Below are 25,512 nucleotides of genomic sequence, written 5' to 3'. Positions count from 1 at the left end.
TAATATAAATGGAAATGAAAGCGAGCGCTTTGATTGCAAAACTGTGGCGAGAAAATGAAACATATGTATAACTTAAAATTTATATATTTATTATATTGATATGTGAATAGACATATAAAGATGTTGTCAGGGAAAGTCGTCATTGTCGTCATTGTTGGTCTCTCTATTGAGGATAATGATAGAGCGGTATTTGGTATATAATAATATAATAATGATAAATGTGTTATTTTGAATAGTCCATTTATTATTTTTAATATATATTTCTATTCAGTTGTTACTGTTAAAATTGTCGTCGTTTTATAATCTAATAATGTTTAATGTAATGTGCAATCTAAAATGTTCAATATTATAATAAACTACTAAGTGTAATCGAGAGTTTCTCACATACTTTCACACTTTTAACGGTCATTATGTTCTGTGATATACATCTGTACAATGTAATATCTAAATCTAAAGACAAACTATCTATATATATATCCCAATTACTGACTCTCTACGGCAATTCAATTTTCTATGCTCAATTTTCGTCATTATTTTCTATTAAATTTTTATCAATAACCCATCATTATAGATCATACATAAAATATATATCCAGGTTTTCAATATCTCAAATAAAAATTTTATCAATAAATTTTTGCTGATAATTTATGATGGGTGTAATAAATGTTATTGTTAAATTACGGGTATTAAATGACCGTCGACAGTAATGAGTTTTTGTTATTTTTAATTAAAGGTTTGTAATGTATCATTAAATTCAGGGGGATTGTAGTTAAATTTCGTCTGTTAATTGTTAACGAGAAAGGGGAAGGAAGGATGTATAAATAGTGATTAATTGGCCGAGGGACATTAATGTCGATAAAAATTGTGTCAAATGTTATCAGATAAATATTGTAAGGAGGAAAAAGATGACGAGAATAAAAATTGAGGAGGTGGAGGTGAAAAAGAGGGAGAAAATTTTACGACGACCTAAATTTAGGAATGAATTGAGGCGATGGACGTCTACCACCATGCTTGTCCTCCTTAAAATTCAATTTCAGTCAGAGAGAATGAAGATGAGACGAAAAATAAGGAGAATAATATAGTATAATAATAAAGAGTTAAGATAAAATAAAAATATAAAATAAGAGCCATCATTCTCAGCTTCATTGTTCCCATCACAAAATTTAAACCGTTATCAGATTATTTTCGTTAAATCAACAGGATGTCTTTGACGTCATAATATCCTAAAGAACTGTATTATACATTATAAAACCCATATTTATATATTATCTTCTTTAAGCTCATCCTTTTTTATTTTTTTATTACTTATTTATTGCCCGTCTGATTTATTTTTTATTACACCTTGTTAAATCCCAATAAATTATTGTTTTTTTATTATTATTACTTTTTATCATTAAAAAAATTAAATTCCAATTTATATTTTTTGTTTCAGATTTTCTTTATAGACACAGTGTAACGATAGACAATGTCATGACTGATGTTGAAATTCTTGACACATCGAGGTGCGAGGTGAGTTATTTAATTTTAAATTTTTTTTTAATTTTTATTTCTAAAACTAAAATTATTATTTAAACCCCGACCTCCTCGCGAATACATCACTCCGGACAGTTTTCTTTGTAACTAAGTCAGTAAATAATTCAGAGATTTTTCTATAAAAGTAAAAATGTTGAGAAAAGGATACAAGGAAAGATTTGTCATAAAAACATAATGGAATAAAAGAATTAGCGAAAAACGTAAGCGTATAACAAGGAACTTTTTAGTGGTTGAGTGGGCTTACGAATGAATTACGTCGCATTGCCAAGGGTCGAGACTTGGTCATAGACATATATATACATATAGTCATATATATGGCATGTCGAAGTAATGAGCCGACACGTGCCACCTACGTTTAACTTACCTTGGCTATTATTCTTACCGAGTCACAACTAATATTACATACTCAATACTCAACTTAATATATGTTATATATTATACGTATATATATGTGACTCAAACATTACTCTTGTACTCTTGGTCTCGAGAGTTTACTTGCCCATGAATTTATATTTATAAATAAAGAACAAAGACGAGGCAAAAGCACTGTACTGGCAAGTTTAGCGACATCAAAATCCTCATTTTCATCATCACTTCACGGTACTACTAATTATTGTAATTACTGCAATAACTGCCTCAGAGTAATCTCTGAATAATCCCATTACAGCTGTAATAATAAAAAATAATAAAATAAATAAACAATTGACTGAAAGATAATTATCTTGGGGGAACAAGAAGAAGCACGTGCTTCATAGCTGATATCGCGGTAACGCGGTAACTTTCAGATAGCGGCTTGGTTGCATCCGAATACTTGCGTTTACCTTAACATTACCTACATGTACTTGAGGGATTCATGTTTGCTTGGACAACACACGGACACAAGGTAACTGTTATAATGGTAAGCGCGGAATATGTGTAGAGTTAAAAGCATCGGAAAGACTCAGTTGAGGGGGCAGGGGGAGGTATTATGTGAACATGTATATAGTTAAAAAGATACAGAAGACAAGAAAGGATAAAAGGATAAAAGATTGTTCTGTTGTCCGTCTGATCCGCCTCATCCACCTCTGCATCATTGGTATATGTTAGTTCCTTCGTACGTGCCATCAACACCTTTTTATTGCTCAGTTGGGTTGTAAACGAATTTTTACCGTCTTTTAAATGTTTAATTTTTATTATATCTCACTTTTGATGTTAAGGATAATTGTAGTTGGGTTTATTTTATTTGTGGGATGTACGGGTCTTAATTGCATCGAGATAAGGGATCACCACTAGTGTCAGGAGGTCAAGAGTCGTAACAATTAAAAATTATTATTTAATGGTAATAACGTTATGATTATTACTATCTATATTATTAAGAGAATAAGCAAAATTTTGTGGCTAGTGTATTTATATGATAAAATGCGTTTTTATGGTTAAATTTGGTATCTTTGGAAAAGTCTTGACTTAGAGTTGTGTCTTTTCATGGTTTCATATCATTTTCACCAATAGTCAATTTATGATAATAAGTGGTAAGTACTTATACTGCATTTGAAAATGTTCTATCTCTAGATACATAATTAAGAAATTACCTTGTATCTTGTGAACTATTGACATTTTTATAGATATAAGCTCATCCCGACGTTACGCTCATCAAGACCTTTCATTTGAGTACCCACATCTTTTGTTCATACATTTATATATATATATATATATATATATATATATATATATATATATATATATATATATATATATACATATCTATAATATATATATATATTTCATATATTTTTATATATATATATTTCATATATTTTTATATATATATTTCATATATTTTTATATATTTCATATATTTTTATATATATATATTATAGATATGTATATATGAAAAAATATATCAAAATGCATATGGGTACTCAAATGAAAGCTCTTGATGAGTGTAACATAGGGATGAGCTTATATCTTTGAAAACGTCAATATTTAATAAAATACAGTGCAATTTAACATAATAGAAAAACGGCCTTGTATTTTGTGAACTATTGACATTTTTAAAGATATAAGCTCATCTCAATGTTACACTTATCGAGACCTTTCATTTGAGTACCTACATCGATTTTTCATATATTTTATCTATTTATATATATGAATAAATGAAAAATATATCAAAACACATGTTGGTGCTCAAATGAAAGCTCTCGATGAGTGTAACATCGGGATGAGCTTATATTTTTGAAAAAGTAAATATTTAATAAAGTACAGTGCAATTTAACATAGTAGAAAAACGACCTTGTATTTTGTGAACTATTGACATTTTTAAAGATATAAGCTCATCCCGATGTTACACTCATCGAGACCTTTCATTTGAGTACCCACATCAATTTTTTATATATTTATATATATATTATATAATATGTATATATGAAAATGCATGTGGGTACTCAAATGAAAGCTCTTGATGAGTATAACATCGGGATGAGCTTATATCTTTGAAAACGTCAATATTTAACAAAGTACAGTGCAATTTAATAAAAGTCATTATTTAAGAAAGCAGAATTTTATTTATTTATAGTTCACAAGTCTCGGCAGTCACATAGTGACTGCAAGGTTGCTAGCTAATATTATTAAATGTTTTAAAACAAAAATATTTTTAGTCGGATAAAAATCAAGTTTAAATAAAAGACATATTAAAGAAGATTAATATGAAAAAGTGAGAGGGTAGAAGAGTGAAATAATGTGTAAGAGGCGTGGCAATGTTCGATATTCGATATATATATTATTTCTATGTAAATGATGACCGAGAATAAAACTACCGTTTTAACCTGTCAATCAAAGTAAGCATGAAACGGATTCTACCATTGCATATCAGTAATATCACGTGGCGTTCTTCCCGGTGTTGGTAGTCAAAGATGGACTACAGGGTGTGCCCAAATATAGCGTATACATCGTATGCCAACCCCATCAATGGTATCACCATTCGTCTGTAAATGACAGCGACATGACGTTCATTTTTATTGTTTTATTGTCCTTTATATAAAAGTATTACAAAATATTATTTGTATATATTTGATCCAGTATCATAAACATGAGTCATATTTACATTCCACTCATAAAATTTGGACTCATAAAATTAAATGAAATAATTCAAAAAATAATTAATTATCTGAAAAATGGTGTGTCAAAAATATTTATATATTTATTTTTCAACAAAGAATGTGAGCTCAAATAAAAATATGAATTAACTTATAAAATATAAAGTATAACGAAACAAACCAGAGACAGTTAATTAAAGACAAAAATTTTTGAAATTTTTTTTTCGTCTCAAAGTTATTTTAAGCATCAGCATTGGAAGTCTACATATATATTTATATTCATTTATACATATTATACAGATATATTTAGGAGTTCTCTCTCTCAGACTCGACTGGTGTGTGAGAGACAGGTGCAAACATTTGGAGCGCGACGAGACGCCAGGAATAAAAATACAAATAAAGCTGAGAGAGAGAAAGAGAAAAAAGTTGACTAAAAAATGAATCGAAAAGTACAAGCGGAAGGAGACACAAGTCTCACGACGACGTGAGAAGACGGTCCATACGTATACCTAACCATCCAAAGAAGTCAAGAAATAAAGAGTAAAGGGCGAAATAAGAAATAAGAAATGAGAAGTGGTAGAAAACCTGTTTGCTGAAGACAACTCGCCAATCGGCTACGAGGAAAGTTCGCGGGCTACCGAATCTACAGGAGCTCACGAGTTATATATAAATATATATAACATATAACATTGGTCTCGTGCGAGATCACACATTCATATATTATATATGTAATATATGTGTATATTATGTATGAAGATATAAGGTATAGCAGGTAAACACGAGACTCCTCAACGAGTTATCTTCCACCAAAGTTATTTTTAGGCATTCGCTATTCTGGACATGCGGGGATGTAACTTTAAAAATTATTAATTTATAAAAAAAAATAATAAACGAATCAAATTTTTGGCTTAAAAATCTTGTAGGGGATGCAAAAACAATTCAATTGGTATATAATGATCATTAGAAAAAAATTTATCGAGAGTTTTAAAGCTTCATCTCGCTCCTTAGTCTTTTCTGGTCTTTACACACAGCAATGTAATGTTGAAAATTTTATAATTTTCAAAATAAATTAAAAGAATAAACTTTCTGGCACTTAAAACTAGCCGAGAAGGACAATAATGATTGTATTATCTACATTATTAAGAAAATAAGCGAAATTTTGAGGCCAGTATTTATATGATAAAATGGGTTTTTATGGTTAAATTTGGTATCGTTGGAAAGGTCTTGACCTAAAGTTGTGCCTTTTCAATGTTTCATATCGACGGTCTAATTAGCAATCCACAGATTCGGTAGAATCTGGCGCCGAGTTCCGTTCAAACGGCTTTTTGAGGTTGCAAAATTTTATTTAATTTGTCTAACTCCTTATTTTTTAGAGGGTGATTTTTTAAAATTTTGATGTAGCAATAATTCATTTATAAATTATTTGAATGATTCAAACCTAAATATTATATCTCTATTAAATATTAATAATATTAAATGGTTTTTTAAAATGATAATAAATTTTGAACTAATTGTTTTTTTCGTACAAATAGAAGATTCTCTAAAATGGAGTTAGACAATTTGCTAATTAGAACGTCGATATGCTTTTCTAAAATAGTTTATTAATTATGATAAGTTTTTGAATTAGTTATAAATAGATACGAATTTAGCGATAAACAAAATTTGTTTATTTATTAATTTTATTTTGTACAAGTGAATGTAATTATATGTCAAAAATTAGTTTATATAATTAAGAGACTAAGAAAGATTTAGTAACGGGTATATCTTTATCTTAAATTGAGTTTGATATTTTTTAGTGATAGTTATTTATGATTTAATTAATTGAGAGAAAAAGGAAAATTTCGTGACGAGCATATTATTATTTTTAAAGAAATTTTTATAGTTTAATTTGGTATCATCAGAAAGGTCTTGATAAGAATTAGTGCCTTTTGGTTTTATATATTTTTTAGTAGTCAATTTTTTGGAGGAGTTTTTAATAGTTTTTTGGTTCTATAAATTTGTTCTGTCACATTTGTCCATTAAATTATTTGTAAATGATCCTGTGATAGCACTATTATTTTTAAAATTTATTTAAAACGTACTTAAACTACGTACAGTATGATAAACATAAAAAATCACTAAGCCAAAGTTTTTTTTATTAATAATTCGTAAATATTTGCAACCACATAGTGACTGCAGGTTGCTAGTATGATAATATTAATTAAAAATACAATTGACGAGAGTTTTTATGTCCATTCTTAAGAATATCTCCTGCAGAGCATGCTTCTGCTCCTGTCTTTAATTTATTATTTTTTCTTAAAATTTATTTATATTCTCGTCCATCCTCCCCGTAATAATTATTTCACTTACATTCCGTGCCTGATTACTGTCCGCATTATCAATTCGCGTTAAGCAATGACCATCAACCACAAACCATCACATATACATCCGCACATTAATTGCACCTGAACACGAAATAATATTTTTGTCGAGCAATTAAATTGCACTATTAAAATAAAAAATATTAAAAAATACAGATGGAATGTTTGAGGATAAATAACATATAGTTAATTCATGGAGCATTTTGTCCGCGACTTGGCGTCGGCACTTTTCAAACACGACTTTGTACACACGTACGTACAAATCGTTAGAGAATCGTTACGTGGAGATAATATGAGAAGGCGAGTAAGGTATATTGTCATTTGTATAGTAGTCACATGTGTCCTCGTATGTTCGTATGTATGTTTGTTTGTATAGAGTGGAGCAGAAGCAAAAGCTTCCTGACTATACAGCAGTACAGAGGCCGTTTATTTATTGGATCTGTTGGATGTAACGGTGCATACCTTACGCGTATTCCTCTTCAGATTAACCATCTTTCCATTGTTTACATATTTAATCTTTTGGTTTACCAATACCAAACGTATAATGAGTTTAATTTGCTAATAGATGTTATCGCGTTTTTATACTTTAAATGTTAAACTCATACATCATTTATTTTTTATTTTAATATTTATTACATTTATAATCTTTAACATTTTATAAATATTTATTCAACGTGTATGAATAATCGGTAATCTTTTATTTTAAATGTTACAAAAAATAACCATTGATGTTGTTAATTTTAAATTATTTTGTTATTATAAAATAATAAACTTTGACCTGGTAATTAAAATAAATAGTCCAATTACTAATTTGAACTTTGAATTGTGTGCTGGATAGAAAAAATATTATAAGGTAGTATATGTCATACTTACTGGGAATAATAATTTAATTTATATAATGTGTTATTAGAAAAAAAAAAAAAAAAAAAAAAATAGAAAGATAATTAATGTTGGTCTATTCTAACCACGTATTGGAAACAGTTTCTAAACGTGCTTTCCGGCTAATGTGTCTGTTCTTAAAACATTAATTATAAATATTATTTAAATGAAGGTAAGAAAGGGGATTTAATATAAATATATTAAAAAAAAAATTATTTTTTAATCATTTTTTTCGGAAAATTTTATAATTTTTTTCTAAAAATTTTATATTAAATTCCTTTTAATAATTTTTTTTTTTAATAGCTTTATTTTAATACTTTTTTATTTTTTTTTTTTTTTAATAATTGTTTTAAAAATAATTTTTTTTCAATAAATTTCTTTTAAAATTTTATATTTGTTTTTTTTTTTTTAATAATTTTATTTCAATAATTTTTGTTAATAATTTTATATGAATTTTTTAAAAATAATTTTATTAAAAAATAAATTAAGTTTTTTTAAATAAGAGTAAACATTATTAAAGCTAGTACTAGTTATTACATATCTAACTTTAATTTTATCTACTTGGTAGGTCGTCAATATAGTCAATACAGTACAATAAATATAGTTAGTAAATCGAGTGGATACCAGCACTTACCACTCTTGCAATGTTGCATTACATCTTAAATCGATATTACAAAAAAGTCTATGGATCTAATCGTGCTGTTTGATAATCCGTACGTGCGGACATTAAAAACAGTATAGTATAGGCCGTCGAATCTAATCGAACTACTTTAGCAACAATCGATCCTCGTGATCGTCTACGCCCCGGTGCTTCTATTGCATACAATAAATAATACTTTTATATTTATTAAAAAAAAAAAAATAATTCCGCGGGAGAAAAGTAATACTATTTCTTCCCCGTTGTTGTATTCTAATTCCATTATAAGCAAATCGATTAGTGTATTTACATTTCCGTATTATTTATCATAATAAATAAAATTATAAAAACTTTCTTTGGAGATTAAAAATAATGTTTTTTTTACACTTTAAGCTCTTCTGGTATGAGAGAAAAAATTATAAACGTTTTAAAAATATATATAACAATTAATAAGGAAGATTGTAATCTTGACCCGGGAGTAATTAGGGGCATTGAAGCGCAATAAAAAGGCGAGTAAGAGCGAAAAAGCCAACTCTGGGCTCTGCTGGTATGAAAAATAAAGAATAAAAAATAAAATAAAGAAAGGAACTAAATAAAGTTAAAAAAATAAATATTAAACGAACAAGTACACGGTAGTAGGTCAAAGATATTGCCAGAACGTAATTCAATAACTGTACCTACGAATGCATTCAGACTGACGCAAATTATACACCTATATCATTAAGTAAAAAAAGTCCTAAAATTGAATTATTATTTATAACATTTTTATTGCTCGTAAACATAGACGCAAAACCACATGGAAAGAAGAGGAGGGGATAAATTATAGTTTTTAGAGTAAAAATAGGTTCCTCGGAGAAAAAACTGCAAGTATTACACTTGACACTGTAATAATTGAGACTATGTCTGGTAATAATTCAATTACAATTGGAAACATCTAATTTTACAACTTCGAATGTATTTTTAGTTGCATGAAAGTTTGAACTAGAAGTTAACTATCATTTTTCAAGTTATTTATGGAGAAATTAATAGTTATTATTATTATTATTATTTATTTATTTAATTGGCCATGAAGTCGAAACTCCTTGCAGCCATCCAAAATTGATACAAAAAATCTTAATATAATATATAAAGTAGTGTGTTAAGTAGTATATATAAAGTAGTATATATAATGTAGTGTGTTAAACACTCAGTCACTCAATCACTCAATCATCACTAAATTCTAATACAATGAATACAGTAAAATAAGTTAAATAAGTAAAATAAAATAAGTTAACAATTGAAACTTTCAAAATTTCGATTTATCGGTGATGGATTTTTTCGTTTTATCAAAATAAATATATTCTTAATTGGAAAAATAAGATTTAAAGTGTGAGCTACTAATTATTGATAATAATAAATATACTGTGAAGTATAACAGCTGAATCTGTAATTCTCAAACTCTTAAGCTCATGAGCTGCATTAACTGCAGTTATCGAAATCTAAATTTATACGAAAAATTAAAGTGTAAGATATTAAATGTGAAAAGAAAATTTAAAGGTTTGAACATTTTACTATTATAAACTAAAAAAGGTGTTATAATTTTTAGGGTAAAACAGATCCCTAGTAAAACTGCAAGTATTACACTTGACTGTAATAATTAAGACTGTATCTTGTAAGAATGCAATTACAATTAGAAATTTCTAATTTTACAACTTCGAATGTATTTTTAGTTGCAGGAAAGTTTGAACTAGAAGTTACTTACTATTTTTTAAATTATTTGTTGAGAAATTAATAGTTAATAACTGAAACTTTCAAAATTTTGATTTATCGGTGATGAATTTTTTAGTTTTATCAAAATAAATGTATTCTTAATTGGAAAAATAAGATTTAAAGTGTGAGCTACTAATTATCGATAATAATAAATATACTGTGAAGTATAACAGCTGAATCTGTAATTCTCAAACTCTCTAGCTCAGTTATCGAAATCTAAAGAATTTATAGAAAAAATTAGTGTGAGATATTAGATGTGAAAATAAAATTTAAAGGTTTAAATATTTTACTTATTATAAATTAAAAAAGATTTTAAGTGAAACTGTAATAGTTGAAATATGTCTCAAAAATAATGTTATTTTTACAGTTTCACACTACAGTGATCTTGGTATTTAAAACTCCAATAAATCTTAATTATAAATTTCGACGTTCTAATTAACAAATTGTCTAACTCCATTTAGAGAATTTTCCATTTGTACAAAAAAACAATAAGTTCAAAATTTATTATCACTTTAAAAAACAATTTAATATCTGAAAGAGGTCAATTCAATATAATATTGAAAGCGGTATGGGTTTGGATCATTAAAATAATATGACACTGAAGTTAACAGGCGTCTAAAAATTTTTGATTTTTTTTATTAATTAAATTACAACTAAAAAGATATTTTTAAAAAATTTCACTTATAGTTTTTCAAGTTTTTTACATATGAAATTTTTTTTTTAATTGTTAAATTGAAATTTTTTCTATAAAAAATTTCTAAAAATTTCAAAATGTCGACTAACCTTATTTTCATGAAATAATTTATAATTGGACTATTGCTACATTAAAAAGTTAAAAAATCACTCTCTAAAATATGAGTTAGATCAATTGCTAATTAGACCGTCGATTTATTTTTTTACTGTTGATAAAATATTGGTTGAAAAATAATCTTCGAACCTAGAATATTTTTATCTTACAAAACAGTCTTTGGTATATTTATATATATATTTAGATTACTGAAACATTAAATAAATGGTTTGTATGTCCCTAAACTCTCTCAATTGCTCATAAATATTTATTGATCGATCAATATCAGTGCAATTGGACTGTGAATGTAAGTACATATATGTATAGACTGATGTATTGTGTAAGCAAATATGTAATATACAAAAGTAAGCAAGCTCATCCATCGTTTCTTGTCATCATCATTTAAATTTCATTTTATTTGTGTTTATGTTTATATAAATAATGTTATGAAAGATGTTGATGTTTTCTTCCTTTAAAATTAACGAAATTATTACTTAGTTGAGAATAGAATGCAATTAAAGACTCTCTCATTGATTATATTCTAATATATTTATTATATGATGATGGAATTAGACCAATGAGTGGATAATAGGTTAAGTAATCATTAATCATAATCACAAATTGATTATTTTCATTTTATCTAATTATGTTTTAATTATGTAACTCTATTAGTATTTTAATAACACGGAAATCACAATAAAATTATTCAAAATAAAAAATCAAAATTGAATCACAACCATGTAATGCTAATTGCAAAAATGTCATTGACAATAAATCATTACATAATCGTGGAATTTATAAATAATACATTCCTTTTTTTTTTTCTTAAAAATCCCAATACATAACAATAAAATTTATTATTAATATTTAAACATGTAAAGAGCAATTACGTAATACTGAGAGAGAATCGAATTAAGCTAATAAAGTAAAATTCTATATCGATTTCGCAATAATAAATAATAAAAATGTAAAATGGATTAGTAAATAAATAGATAATAAGGATGTATAGTTAATTTACAATTCAAATAAAGCGTAACTATAATAATAAATAAATAAAAAAAAATATAAAGGCTGTTGTGATGAATTACAGTAGATAGATATCTTGACATAATTCTCGGCTAATTATAACATTGATTGAAATTACAAACATAAACCTACACTTAGTATTTAATTTTAAATTCTTGATTCTCAATCGGGATCGAGATTGGGATCTCAATCTCGATCTCGATATTATTATTTAACTGTTACAATAGATATCTAGGCTACTCATATTATTACCTTACTATCTTTACTAACGCGTATATATGTCCAGATAGTTAATAATAATAATAATAATAATAATATATTATTAAGAGGATAAGAAAAATTTTGTGGCCAGTGTGTTTATATGATAAAATAGGTTTTTATGATTAAATTTGGTATCAATAGAGAGGTCTTGACCTGAAGTTGTGCCTTTTGAAGGTTTTATATCGTTCTCACCAATAGTCAATTTATGATGATATATACTTAGGCTGCATTCAAAAATGCTATATCTCTAGATACATAATTAAGAAATGACCTTTTATCTAGTGAAATATTGACATTTTTAAAGATATAAGCCCATCCCGATGTTACACTCATCAAGACCTTTCATTTGAGTACCCACATCAATTTTTCATATATTTATATATATTATATATATATGTATATATGAAAAATATATAAAAATGCATGTGGGTACTCAAATGAAAGCTCTTGATGAGTGTAACATCGGGATGAGCTTATATCTTTAAAAACGTCAATAGTTAAAAAATTACAGTAGAATTTAACATAATTAAGAAACGACCTTGTATCTTGTGAACTATTGACATTTTTAAAAGTATAAGCTCATCCCGATGTTACACTCATCAAAACCTTTCATTTGAGTACCCACGTCAATTTTTCATATATTTATATATATTATATATATATGTATATATGAAAAATATATCAAAATGCATGTAGGTACTCAAATGAAAGCTCTTGATAAGTGTAACATCGGGATGAGCTTATATCTTTAAAAACGTCAATAGTTAAAAAAGTACACTGCAATTTAACACAAGTCATTATTTAAAAAAGCAAAATCTATTTATTTATAGTTCACAAGTCCTGGCAGTCATATAGTGACTGCAAAGTTGCTAGTAATAATGATAATAATAATAATAATAATAATAATAATAATAATAATAATAATAATAATAATAATGATAATAATAATAATAATAATAATAATAATAATAATAATAATAAACGGAAAGAAGAATTGAGGAAGAGAATGTGTTATCTAACATCAGCGAGTTATATGAAACCAGAGTCCATCTCACATGCTTATTATATAGTTGTAGTTATAGTTATCACTCTTGAGTATTTAGAGTTTGTCTTTTTAAGTAGAGTCATCTCTTATCTAGCTCGAGTAATCCTTAATATTAAATATTCAAGAGAGTTATAATTTAATAATATTATAATATAATAACAGAGTATTTAGCGTTATAGTGGGGCATTTACCGATGGGTAAGTTGGTGAAGTTAGTGAAGACGGGTTATGCAACTGTTCTGCTGAGTAACGAGTAGTAAATATAGTAAATGCAGTAAATATGTATTAACGATTATATAGAGGGCAAACGAGCTCGTAATACCGCGGGATGATTCAAGTCATTCTTACGATATACTATATAATATAACTTTACTACGTTTATATACTGTCCGGTTGCTCTTTACTACTGTACTTAACTATTTCTCTGTTTCACTGTACGTGGAGGAGGAGGAGGAAGCGCTCCGCTATCTGAGCGGTAACGAGGGCGTTCACGAAGAGTCTTTACGCCGCGGGATGTCCGCAACCATTTACCGGGTTCCTACTGTTCCGATTTTTCTCAGACTGAAAAACATTTAAAACATTTTTTGCACTTATTACTTCCTATCCGTTTTCTTGTTTTCATACATTTTATACTACTCGGTTGCGCTTACGGTAGTACTGCATTTTATCTTTTTCTCAATGAATCAACTTGTTATTTTTAGATACTTATTGACTCAGGTTTATTATAACTTTGTTTATTTATTTTTTTTTTTTTTTTAATTACAATGAACTCACCTTTTGCCAACAATGATAAACTACACAATTATTGTTAATGTAAAAAGAATTATTCCACTTTTTTTTATTTATTTATTTAACAATTTAGACCCTGAAGCTAAAGCTCCCTAAGGGCCTTACAGTATATAATCTTATACAAATAATCTTAACATTTATGTTGATAATAATAATTAAACGAACTAATTCATAATGCAATGATGTAAGCATATGACGTGGACTCAAAACAAATTAAAATTATGATTATATTGTGAATTATATTATTATTTTTTTCGTGTAAAGAATAAAAAATACGTGAAGGAGTAAATGTGTGTAATTGTAAAAGTTCAGTACATGTCAACCCGTTAATCGGACATTGTCCATCTGAATCTAAATCTAGCGAATACTGCATCAACTCCACAATATCTACGCAATACAAATCTGTAGACAATATAAAGTATATATATCGTAATAGCTTGACTAAAGATTTGAACATATTGTTATGCAGTGTAGTCCCCAGTCTACACTATTGAGAATCGATTTGCGTGGGTGCATTTCCACTGATGGAAGTCTCCGTCTCTTTCTCCGTCTTTGAACGCCCACCAATCTATACGCGAAACAGAATAATAGAATTTTAAAAATCTTTGGAATAAAATAAAGTATGCTAATAAATAATCTGAAAGATGACAATATAAATAATTAAATAAATTAAATACGCTGATAAAAAGGATTTATTAATTGTTAATAATTTAATTTATTTGAAGAGAATTATTTAATTTATTAAATTTTAATAAATATTTTTTAACATTCAATAAATATCTATTTGGGAGGAAAGTATATTTGTTAATAGTTAATAAATATTTATTAATAGTTAATAAATATTTATTAACAGTTAATAAATATTTTATTGAGTGAATTTGTTTTGCTTGCAATGTCATATGATATGAAGATTCTTATAAACAAAAACCATTTTTATAAATTATTTGCATTAACTATATTACATTATAATAACGTTTATTGTTAAATACCAAATTAATTCTATTACAGCTGGGGCATTCCATGCAAAATGGAAAAATGACCAAAATTTTAAAATTTCTTTAATTCATTCTAATTAAATCCTAATTTATTATTAAAAGTTTATATTTTACTAATTTGTAAAGAAAATTTTTTTTAATCAATAAGAAAATGGATTTTTCTCTCCTAGTAACTTTTCAGCCGTACTAACTTGTATCCGGGTCAAATGTTGTTTTAATAGTTTTAACAACAAATTCATTTAATGTTTGTTATTAACTAACATATTTATTATTATAGTTTTAAGAACAAATTTTTTTATGTTCGTTATTAATTAACACCTAAGTTTATCAAGATCGTGTTGTCAGCATGCTAAATTCTTTATTTGTGTTTTTTAATTAGTTTTTTTTAATTATCTTAAATAATTTATAGATAAATATATAAACAATAATATTTCTAAGGTTGAAATAATATAAAAGTCTTTTTAATAAACAACTTGATGGAGACATTTTGTACTTGTCCCACCAGTCACAAATGCCTGTCCCACCAGTCACAATAAAAAAAAATTTTTTTAATTGTTTCTACGTAGGTAATCAGTCTAATTCTTCATAATATTGAATGTTTGTAGGATAAATTTTTTATTGAGAGGGAAGTATTTTTTAAAAGTTTAGTAGTCGAATTAAAATTGGATTTTAAGTATACCGCGGTAATATAAGAGAAAAGGATTTTTCGATGTCCCACCAGTCACACTCCGTCAAATGATAATTACGAGAAATTTGAAAAGTAATGGAGGTTTTTGACAAAGGGATGTTATTAATTAGTTATTCTTCTATATTATAAGATAAATTTTACTATAGTATAAGTTTCAGTCACATAATTAGTAGATTTTATAAAAATTCTAACTATTGCAGCCGTCCTCATGACGCAACTTTGAAAAGCGAAATCGTTTTCTGACTCAGTTTGTCGAGCTGAGTCAGAAAATGTATATAGTTCAAAAGTTTATATATGTATGTATTTATATATATATATATATATATATATATATATGAGCATATATATATATATATATATATATATATATACACGATATAACGCGGCTTGTCAGCACGATAGCGTTTTCAATTTATAACCGATTCTTTTCACACTCAACATGCTTTATCTATCGATCAAGACCAAGGTTAAGTTCGAAGATGAGTTTTAATCGGGCGAGTAATTTGGAAATGACAGGATTTTGAAATTTTTGAAAATCGTAAAAATTGATGTTTTTACTACTTCAACTTGATATAATTACTGATCGAGACAAGATATCAAAATCGTCGGTAAAATGTATCGTAAAAGCTCTTTTAATAAGCTTCACTCTCCACTCCTCAGAAGTGGTAATAGCCTCAATATTACTCCTTTTAGCATTCGTTTAATGAAACAGTTTTACTGTTGCAGCCGTTTTAGAATTATTGTCTGCATCATAGCTTAATCATGATGTAAATTCAATAATTACGATAATGATTAGTCTTTCGTGTAATGTTTTCAGGTGATTCGTCAGTAAATATGTCACAAATTAGTTCTATATATTGTTTTCTTCAATTAAAATTTTATCCGGTTTCAAACATCTGATTGATTTGCAAATTGTTGTTCCTAAGCAGTTATTAAAAAATTTGGTCATTTATAATTCAAATTTTATAATCTTTTGCAATTTTTTGAGAAACTTTTTCTTCAAAAGTTAATTTTTTCCAAAATTTGTTCTAAATAGTTTTAAATTTATTATTGAATTTTGTTTTTTAATTCATAAATAAGTTATACATTATTGATGTTATTATATTATTTTATTAAAAATCAATTTTCTTTTATTTGAAAATCTACTTCCATTTCGGCAGCCGAATGGCCTTTTTAAAGCTTATAATTGATAGAATTCCAGAGTCAAATGTCCCACCAGTCACTATGGAATACCCCAGCTCATAATTATCTTTTATATTTTTAAATATTAAAAAGGCTAATTTATTTAGTGAATTTAATTATTATCATGTATTCCAGCCATAGAATTATAAAGAGTGTCAAAAAAAAATTGCTATTTTTGCTTGTTATTTTAAATACATATTTTTTAACAGTTAAGAAATATTCATTAACCATTAATAAATATTTATTAACAGTTAATAAATTGTGCTTAATAAATTACTTATTAACTGTTGATAAATATTTGTTAACTGTTAACAAATATGTATTAACATTTAATAAATCGTTTTTAATAAATAATTTATTAACTGTTAATAAATATTTATTAAATTCTATGATGTTAAAAAATAATTTAATAAAGTTTATTAAATATAAAAAAATCCTTTTATCATTGTGAATATTTTTTTTTTAATCAAGTTTTATGTCCAAAAAAAATAAGTGGACTTTTATTTATTTATTTTATTTATTTATTTATTAGATTTGAATGCCAAAAATTGAAATTAAAAACTTGAAATGAATTCCGGTGGTAGTTTTGTTTAAAAATAAACTCCAAAAGGAATAACAAGTTTAAAGTTAAATGTTAAATGTTTAATGTCCATGGAGCATGTACGACTCATCCTCATTCATTCTTACCATTTATCGCCGTGTTACACGCGATCTTTAATTCGAGTTGCATTTGGGATTGGAGATTGGGGGGTTCCTACCGGTGAATAACGATCGCCGCGGGCCGGGAGGTAACATTAGCTATCTTACACTACACTCTATACTGAACTTGCGTCAATACAAAATACAAAATACAAAAATAAAGAATTCAAGTGAACAAGAATTTCTCGTCTAAAAAAAACCGATTACTCAAACATAAAAAAAATATTTTAAATTTAAATTAATTTACCTTTTATTTTGTTTCTTTAATGCATTGTCCGAGTATGGAGGCAAAAAAAAATAAAAGAGAGAACAGCTCGTGCAATTCGTGACGCCCACGAATGACCCGTCGAATAATGTATTGTTGGTAATTTGGAGCTGTGAACACACATACGTCCGTGTGGAACAAGAATGATTAAAGGAACACATAAAGGATTTTCATTACTCATTACTCTTTATTTTTATTTTTATTGTTTTTGCGTTTATAGAGGCTAAAAATATGCGGTATGATTTTGTGTTTCAGGAAAACGGATGTCTGTACTCGCACATAAGATGGGGAGAAGCTTTTGTCATTGTTTACAGCGTTACGTGCAAGCGCAGCTTTCAAGAAGCAAGGGGCTTGCTCAAACAGCTCGCTGATCTCAGACTTCCTTCTTATTTTACTGCTCTTTTACTTGGAAATAAACGTGATCTCGATCATGCTCGGTAACTATTTTTTAAACAGTTTATTTAATTGCATTTAAATTATTAGCAATTGTAGTTATAAAAAATTAATTTTATTCAAGAGAAAAAAATTTATGAATTAAAAAATTTATTTTTAAGAATTTTAGTGTCTTAGTTAAAGTTTAAAAATTTTTAAATTAAGTTAAATTTGCTTGAATCAAAAATAATAATAATTTTTTTAATAAATAAGTAATGAGAAAAAAAATTCCATTTGTAGAAATTTAAAAAAATTATAGATACAATTTCTTTTAAATAATTTTCTATAAATCATTTATTTGTAAAATTAAATCCAAAAATCGTAAATTAATTCAAGAAAAAAAATCTTTAACCAAAAAATTTATTTTTAAGAAATTTATCGTCTTAATTAAAGTAGAAAAATTTTTAAAATGACAATTTTTGATTCAAAAATTTTTCTTGAAATAAATTTATTTTTTTATCAATATAAAAATAATAATTAGGACTCTTTTTATATTAATATTTATGATAAAGAAAATAAATGACATACAATAAGAGTTAATAAAAGTGAAAGGAGTATCTTCAATTAAAATTCAAATAATATTTCTGGCTGTATGCAGTAGCACGAACCTTTTAATTATTATTTATATTCCGCCTCTAGTTGTTGCAATTGTTATTATAGTAATTAATTGATTGGCTATTGATTGAATAAAAAACTAAAATAATATAAATGAAGAAAACCTAAGTAACAAGATCTTTAGTTTCAGTTTCGTGTTTATATCCTGAACGATTTCGAAAACCAGGAGTTGTATTGCACGCGACATCTTTTAAAACTATTTTATAAATAATTCCCACCCTCGATTAATAAAATAACAGAGTAAATAATACGGGACAAGGAGAAGAACAGTTGGTTGTTTTATTTAAAACAAAAAGTTTAGCAAATTTATAAAAAACATTAGACCGCACGATCAACAGATATCCAATCGAATGACACACCCTGTACCTGCACAACCGTGTATGTTCATGTTTAAAACCGGCAGTGGTCGATACTCGAGTAATTTCACCTAGAAACCATTCACGCGATCATATTTATTTTTATTACAATTTATTTAAACTTATCATAATGTTACTTTGCATCACTATAATATAATATTTAATCCAACTCTCTTATATTATTTGAGGGCACTTGACGCAAGAAATCTGACGCCGAGTCATCGGGTTTAACACACCATTTAATTATTTTAATATTATCTTACACCTGTCAAAAATATTATATTTAATTATTAAATTAATTCTTTTTTTAAAATATAAAAAAAAATAGCTAAAAGTTTCTCGATGTAAGTACAGATAAAGGCTTGTGTTACCATCACTACTAGCAGAAAAAATAAAAATATATCGAAACACAAAATGTTATTTATGAGTGCAATTAAATTCGCCGGAACAACTAACAACGTAGTGGATATTATTCGAAGACTTTGAAATTGCGTAGGAGGCTCCACATGTTATTTTCTCTTTGCCTCTTATTATATATATTTATATATACCTACACTCATACCGGATCCACGAATTCTGCTAATCTTTCTCCCTTTTATTATCATTAACAAAGGGATGATTTTCTCTCTTTTAGTTTTTTTTTATCCAAAGTTATTTTTACACTATTTCTATGAAATTTAATAAAATTTTATTGGCATTGATGACCCAGAGTCTAATAAAAGACACAGTTAATTAATTGTTGATCAATATGAACACTGATAAAAAATTAACTTAATTGGAAATAAAAATTCTTGAACCAAAAATATAATTTTTGATCACTCTGGATCAAATTAATAAATTTTTGAACTAAGAAATTGTTTAATATTTTTTAATAGATTTCATACACGAAAAAAAGAAAACTCGAATAATTACAGTATAAAATGTAAAATCGGTCCCGTCGAAATCAAAACTAGAAAAATTACAGTTTGAAATAACATTTTTTTAAATTCAATTTTTTAATTTAATATTCAGAGCTTTCAATTTAAATATTACATTCTACAATGTAATTCTTATAAAATCTGTAATAATTACATTTGAAACTGTAATTTTTCCAGTTTTCATCACAAAGCGCCACGTTGCATTATATACTGTAATTTTTCGAGTTTTTTTTTAGAAATCTAACTACACTGAGAAAACAGTTCATTTAAATGAAATGAGGCTCGTTAACTATAAATAAATCTCTTATTTAAATATCACAAGAAATATTTATTTGATACAAATAAATTGATTTATTTGAGACAAAGTTACAGTATATTTGAATGAAATCCAGATTTGTTTATAGTTAACAAATATTTCTTTGGTGCTAACAATGATATATTTCAACCAAATCAGATTTGTTAACTATAAATAAATGGTATGTTTGAATATACTCAAAACAATGATTTTTAGTTTTAGGAAAGTAGTAAAAGTAGACATATCGAACGTTTGGGGTTGAATGGGCAATTCTTTTGGAATTATTAATTATACTGAAATTAACAATAATACTATAAAGTTAGTCGACGTTTTTAATTTTTAATTTTTTTTTTTTATTTATTAAATTAGATCTAGAAAATATTTTTTTAAAATTGCACTTATAATTTTTCAAGTTTTTTACGAATGAAGTTTTTTAAAAAAATTTCTTTTGTAACAATTTTTTCAATAAAAAAAATTCTAAAAATTTTTAGATGACGGCTAACTTAATTTTCATTAACTAACAAACATCTGTCAATTTTTAGGACTTTTATAATAATAAAATTATCACGAAAAAATTTTAATTAAAAAGTTCCACGTCTAAAAATTAAAAAAAAATTACAAGTGCATTAAAATATGTGTTTTATCGTTGATCTGTAATAAAAATTAAAAAAATTGACAGCTGTCTGCTAACTTCAGCATCATAATTATTAATGTCTATTATAGTTAACTATTTCAATACATATTTGTCTAAGCATATATATATATATATATATATATTTTTATTTTATTTATTTCTACAAAAATTAAACAAAATACATTTGTAAACTGAGTTAATTTTCATTATTTATTTTTTACAAATCACGTCGAGAAATAACAGTGGCGACCGTATCGACACCAAGCGTAATTTACTTAAAGTGATATTTGTTAATAGTTAACAAATCTTTATTTAAATGAAATAAATGAGTCGATTCAGTTAAATAAACCAAAACGAGGTAGTATTTGATTCAAAGTAATATATATTTGAATAAAAGAAATTTGTTAACATTACATATATATTTTTAATTTATTTCAAATAAATCTGCGCATTTGAGCCAAACAAACTGTTTTCTCAGTGTATTGCATTTGTCGTCATGGCAGAACTTTCGAAAAATTTTGCTATTTTCTGACTCAGTTCATCGAACATAAATTTAAATAATGCTGTGAAGCGGGAAAGAATAGGAGTTACGGTAATTATTACGTGAAGCGTTCCACATTCACGTAACAAGATATTTGGTAGGAAAGGATTGTGGAGAGGATCATCTTAATGTGAGTTTATAGAATATGCGAGAAAAAATTATTAGATAGCTCGGACTATTCATAAAATACATATGGTTCATAAGTTTATATATGTATGTATTAGGGTGTGCCACAATTTAACTTCCGTAATGGACCTCTTAAAATTGGAATTTTGAGTTTCGCTTTTAACATTACAATAGAATTTTTTACAGGAGCTTTGTTTGGGTACTTCTGGCTAAATTTTGAAATTTCAGCGGAAATGGCCAAACAAAGCTCCTGTTAAAAAATTCTCTGAAAATCATATAAATCCCTTACCCTCATAATATCTCAGGAAATGCCTAAACATAACTCCTGTTAAAAGCAGAACTCAAAATTCCAATTTTAATAGGTCCATCACGGAAGTTGAATTTTGGCACACCCTAGTATGTATACATATATGATATAACGCGGCTTGTTCGGACGATAGCGTCTCTAATTCATTATGGATCTTCTCCAAATTCAACATACTTAATTTTAAGACGAATACCAAGGTAAAGTTCAAAGATGAGCTTAATTCGTCAAGTAGTTAAAAAATTATAGGATTTCAAAGTTGTAAAAATTCATATTTTGGCAGTTTTTATCGCTGATAACTTTTTAATTAAATAACTTATCGAATTTTTGTAAATTGCATTTTAAAGCCCATTAAACAAGTTTTAATTTTCATGTCATTTTATTCTCCTATATTTAATGAAATTTTACTATTCCATTCGTTTTAACTTAGGGAGAAGGGATTCCATCGATGTGATTGAATTATTTGTATTATTAGTATTGTAATTTTATTTAAGTAGGAAATCTACTTCCATTTCGCTGCCCAATGGCACTTTTTTTTTTTTTTTTTTTTTTTTTTTATTTAATTCAAGATCATCAAACTCATAAAAATTATATTTTTGGTTAAAGAATTTTTATCTTAAATTAAGTCGATTTTTTTTATGAGTGAAGATAGTAAAGATTAGAGTAAATTTTATTGAAAATAAAAATGAAAAGATGTTAATTTTCGGAAAATGTTTGTGTTGCAGAGAAGTATGCGTGGATGAAGGCCAGCAGTTGTCATTAACACACGGCTGTCAATTTTACGAGGTCAGCGCGGCAGAAAGCGCAGCGGGAGCAGCATTAGCCTTTCAAGGACTCCTCAGGGAAGCTAGATCAGTCCAACTCCTCCGCGCATTACCGATAAGGCGTAAATTGGGTGTGCACTCAGTCTCACGGGTCTTGGGGACGATATTCGGAAAAAACACCACCAAGGACAGAAAAAAGAGACCCTCTCTCAGCATATGACGCCTCTTGTGCCTCCTCCTCCTCGGAGAAGATGAAAAACCTCTCGAGCCCGAGCTTACCACCGACGTTATCGTTCTCACTAGCACCGGCTATGTTAATCGCTGATATATTGTCAATAGCTCCATCCTACGAGGCTCTGTAAGGTTGTAAAAAGGTTATTCTGGTACTTGGACTCGGTAGCAGAGTAATCGGAGGTCACATTTTTTTATTTTTTTTCTATTGGTGTTTTGAGTCAAGCCAAGACTACTGGGACCTGAATTTTAATTGCAACTTATTGTAATTTTTCATCGGAATTTTTTTTACTAAAATAAATATTTAAAAGCTATTTATTTTTTAAAAAATTTCAAGTATAATAATTATTGTGATTATTATAAAGCGTCGTGACAATCCCGGGGTACTTTTTTCAATTAAAAAGTTGTTTTTTTCTTGCCTTGTATATATTGTACGCCGACTGGACATTTATACCCTTACAATATATATTTTATTTACTGTCATTTATAATATATCAGATCAGTCGGAATTATTATCACCGGTTAATGGAATAAAAGCTCACCGACTCAGTGACCTCGGTGTCTATTATTAAGTGTCAAAGTGTGTTTTTGTTGTCTGAGTAATCGTGTGTAGGTAGATACAGTGAAAATAAACTGATAAACTATTTTTAATAATATATATAGGTGATTCTCTGTAAGGATGTTTTTTGCTGTCCCAGGCATTTTTTTATTAGAAAAATTGTTATTTTATTACTAAAAAAAATTTGTTACGAATGTAAAAAAACATTTCTATTTGGAGCGATAAATTACGATAAATTCGTAAACCACCGAAATATCAGTCCCCTGGGCTGTCCCATTCCCAAAATTAAAACTTTAAGATTAAATTTTAAGTTATTCGTCAATAATATATAATTTGGTCCATATTGTTTATAAACTTAATTAGTTAACTAACAATCTTCTTCAATAAAAAGTACCGAAAATTAATTTGTTTTATTAAATTCATTAAACCAAAGTTTGTCCCAGGCATTTTAAGAACAGTCCCCTGCCAGAAGTTCAAAGCCAAAAAAAAAATTCAGCGTGTTATTTTACTTTTTGTCAGGTTTATAAGGATCTAACTAGCCTTGAGTTAATAACCATAGGTCTGTTAGCGCTTTATCGCCATTTTATTTAGTGTCAAAGCATCGCTTGTGCTGGAAATATGTGTCTGGGCCACTTCAAAACTCAGTCCCCTGGCAGCTATTTTTATCTATAATTTATTTATAAAATTGGTTCCATAAGTCTTAATATTATTCTAATTAATATAAATATTCATTGAGAACTTGAAAAGTTGAATGCATTGAAATATTTGGCTTGATTTTTCTCAATGTGATAAAAAAAAACAGTCCCCTGTGATGTTATATGGCAAAAGATACACAAATATCAAAAAAGCAAAAATTAAATGCTGTTTATTTATTATGATTAAGCTGATAGTTTTGTAGACCTTGTTAATTTTTTTTCTAATAAAATCAAAAATAATTTAGTCGGACAATTTTGTACAGATTTAAGACGTCCTTACAGAGAATCACCCATTATAATAAAACACGATTGGAATATTTGCGTGAAAGAAAGAATGAAAACTTACTAAGAGAGAAAGAGACTTTTATGTAAACTTGATTGTATTTTCTATTAATTATTAATATTATTATTATTATTATTATTATTATTATTATTATTATTATTATTATTATTATTATTATTATTATTATTATTATTATTATTTTAACTATTATTAATATCAAAATTATAATTATAAATATTTAAATTGTATAAATAAGAAAAAAAATTGTGATTTATTATACTGTACACTATATATCAAGTTTTCATCAAAGTCATGTGTTTTAAAATAATTATTTATAAAATAATAATTGTACTTTTAATATTAAGAATTTATAAATATATATTTGAATTTTTTTTTTTTTTTTCTAAGAATGATTATTGTAAAATGAATGTGCTTTATTTTTTACGCAATATAAGATAATAGAAATGTGTTGTAATTAATTTTGTAAATAGCCGATGAATAATTATTGTTAATACCTTCAAACAATGATGAAGCATATTATGATTATTGATACATTCCAGCGGTAATGTGCGTGTGTATATGTTTGAGCAATCGAGTTCCTTGTTTGTCAAGGAAGAGGAAGATGTTGGTCGATTGTAATTAAGTGCTAGTCACTTCTCATAATTTGAAGAAATAAATTCTTTTTTTTGTTAAATTTTATCCTGTTTTTTTTTTTATTCTAAAACAATTATAATAAAACCTCTCCTATTGAAAAAATAAACAAACTTATTGAAACTATCATTAAAAGTTTTATAA

General features: G+C 26.7%; 1 protein-coding gene across 1 annotated transcript in view; it reads left to right on the top strand.

Moving 5' to 3' along the window:
* The window catches only part of LOC123264856 (ras-related and estrogen-regulated growth inhibitor-like), a 37,446-nt gene extending 13,559 nt beyond the window's left edge, over positions 1-23,887 (top strand). The window contains exons 3-5 of the mRNA XM_044728377.1: positions 1,433-1,509; positions 18,221-18,402; positions 22,911-23,887. Coding sequence (XP_044584312.1) covers positions 1,433-1,509; positions 18,221-18,402; positions 22,911-23,169 — 518 coding nt within the window. The 3' untranslated portion in view covers positions 23,170-23,887. The remainder of the gene's footprint in view (positions 1-1,432; positions 1,510-18,220; positions 18,403-22,910) is intronic.
* Positions 23,888-25,512: the final 1,625 nt, after the last annotated feature.

This window comes from Cotesia glomerata, linkage group LG5 (assembly GCF_020080835.1).
Source record: "Cotesia glomerata isolate CgM1 linkage group LG5, MPM_Cglom_v2.3, whole genome shotgun sequence".
NCBI classification, from domain to species: Eukaryota; Metazoa; Arthropoda; class Insecta; order Hymenoptera; family Braconidae; genus Cotesia; species Cotesia glomerata.
This window is presented reverse-complemented; position numbering and strand designations above follow the sequence as displayed.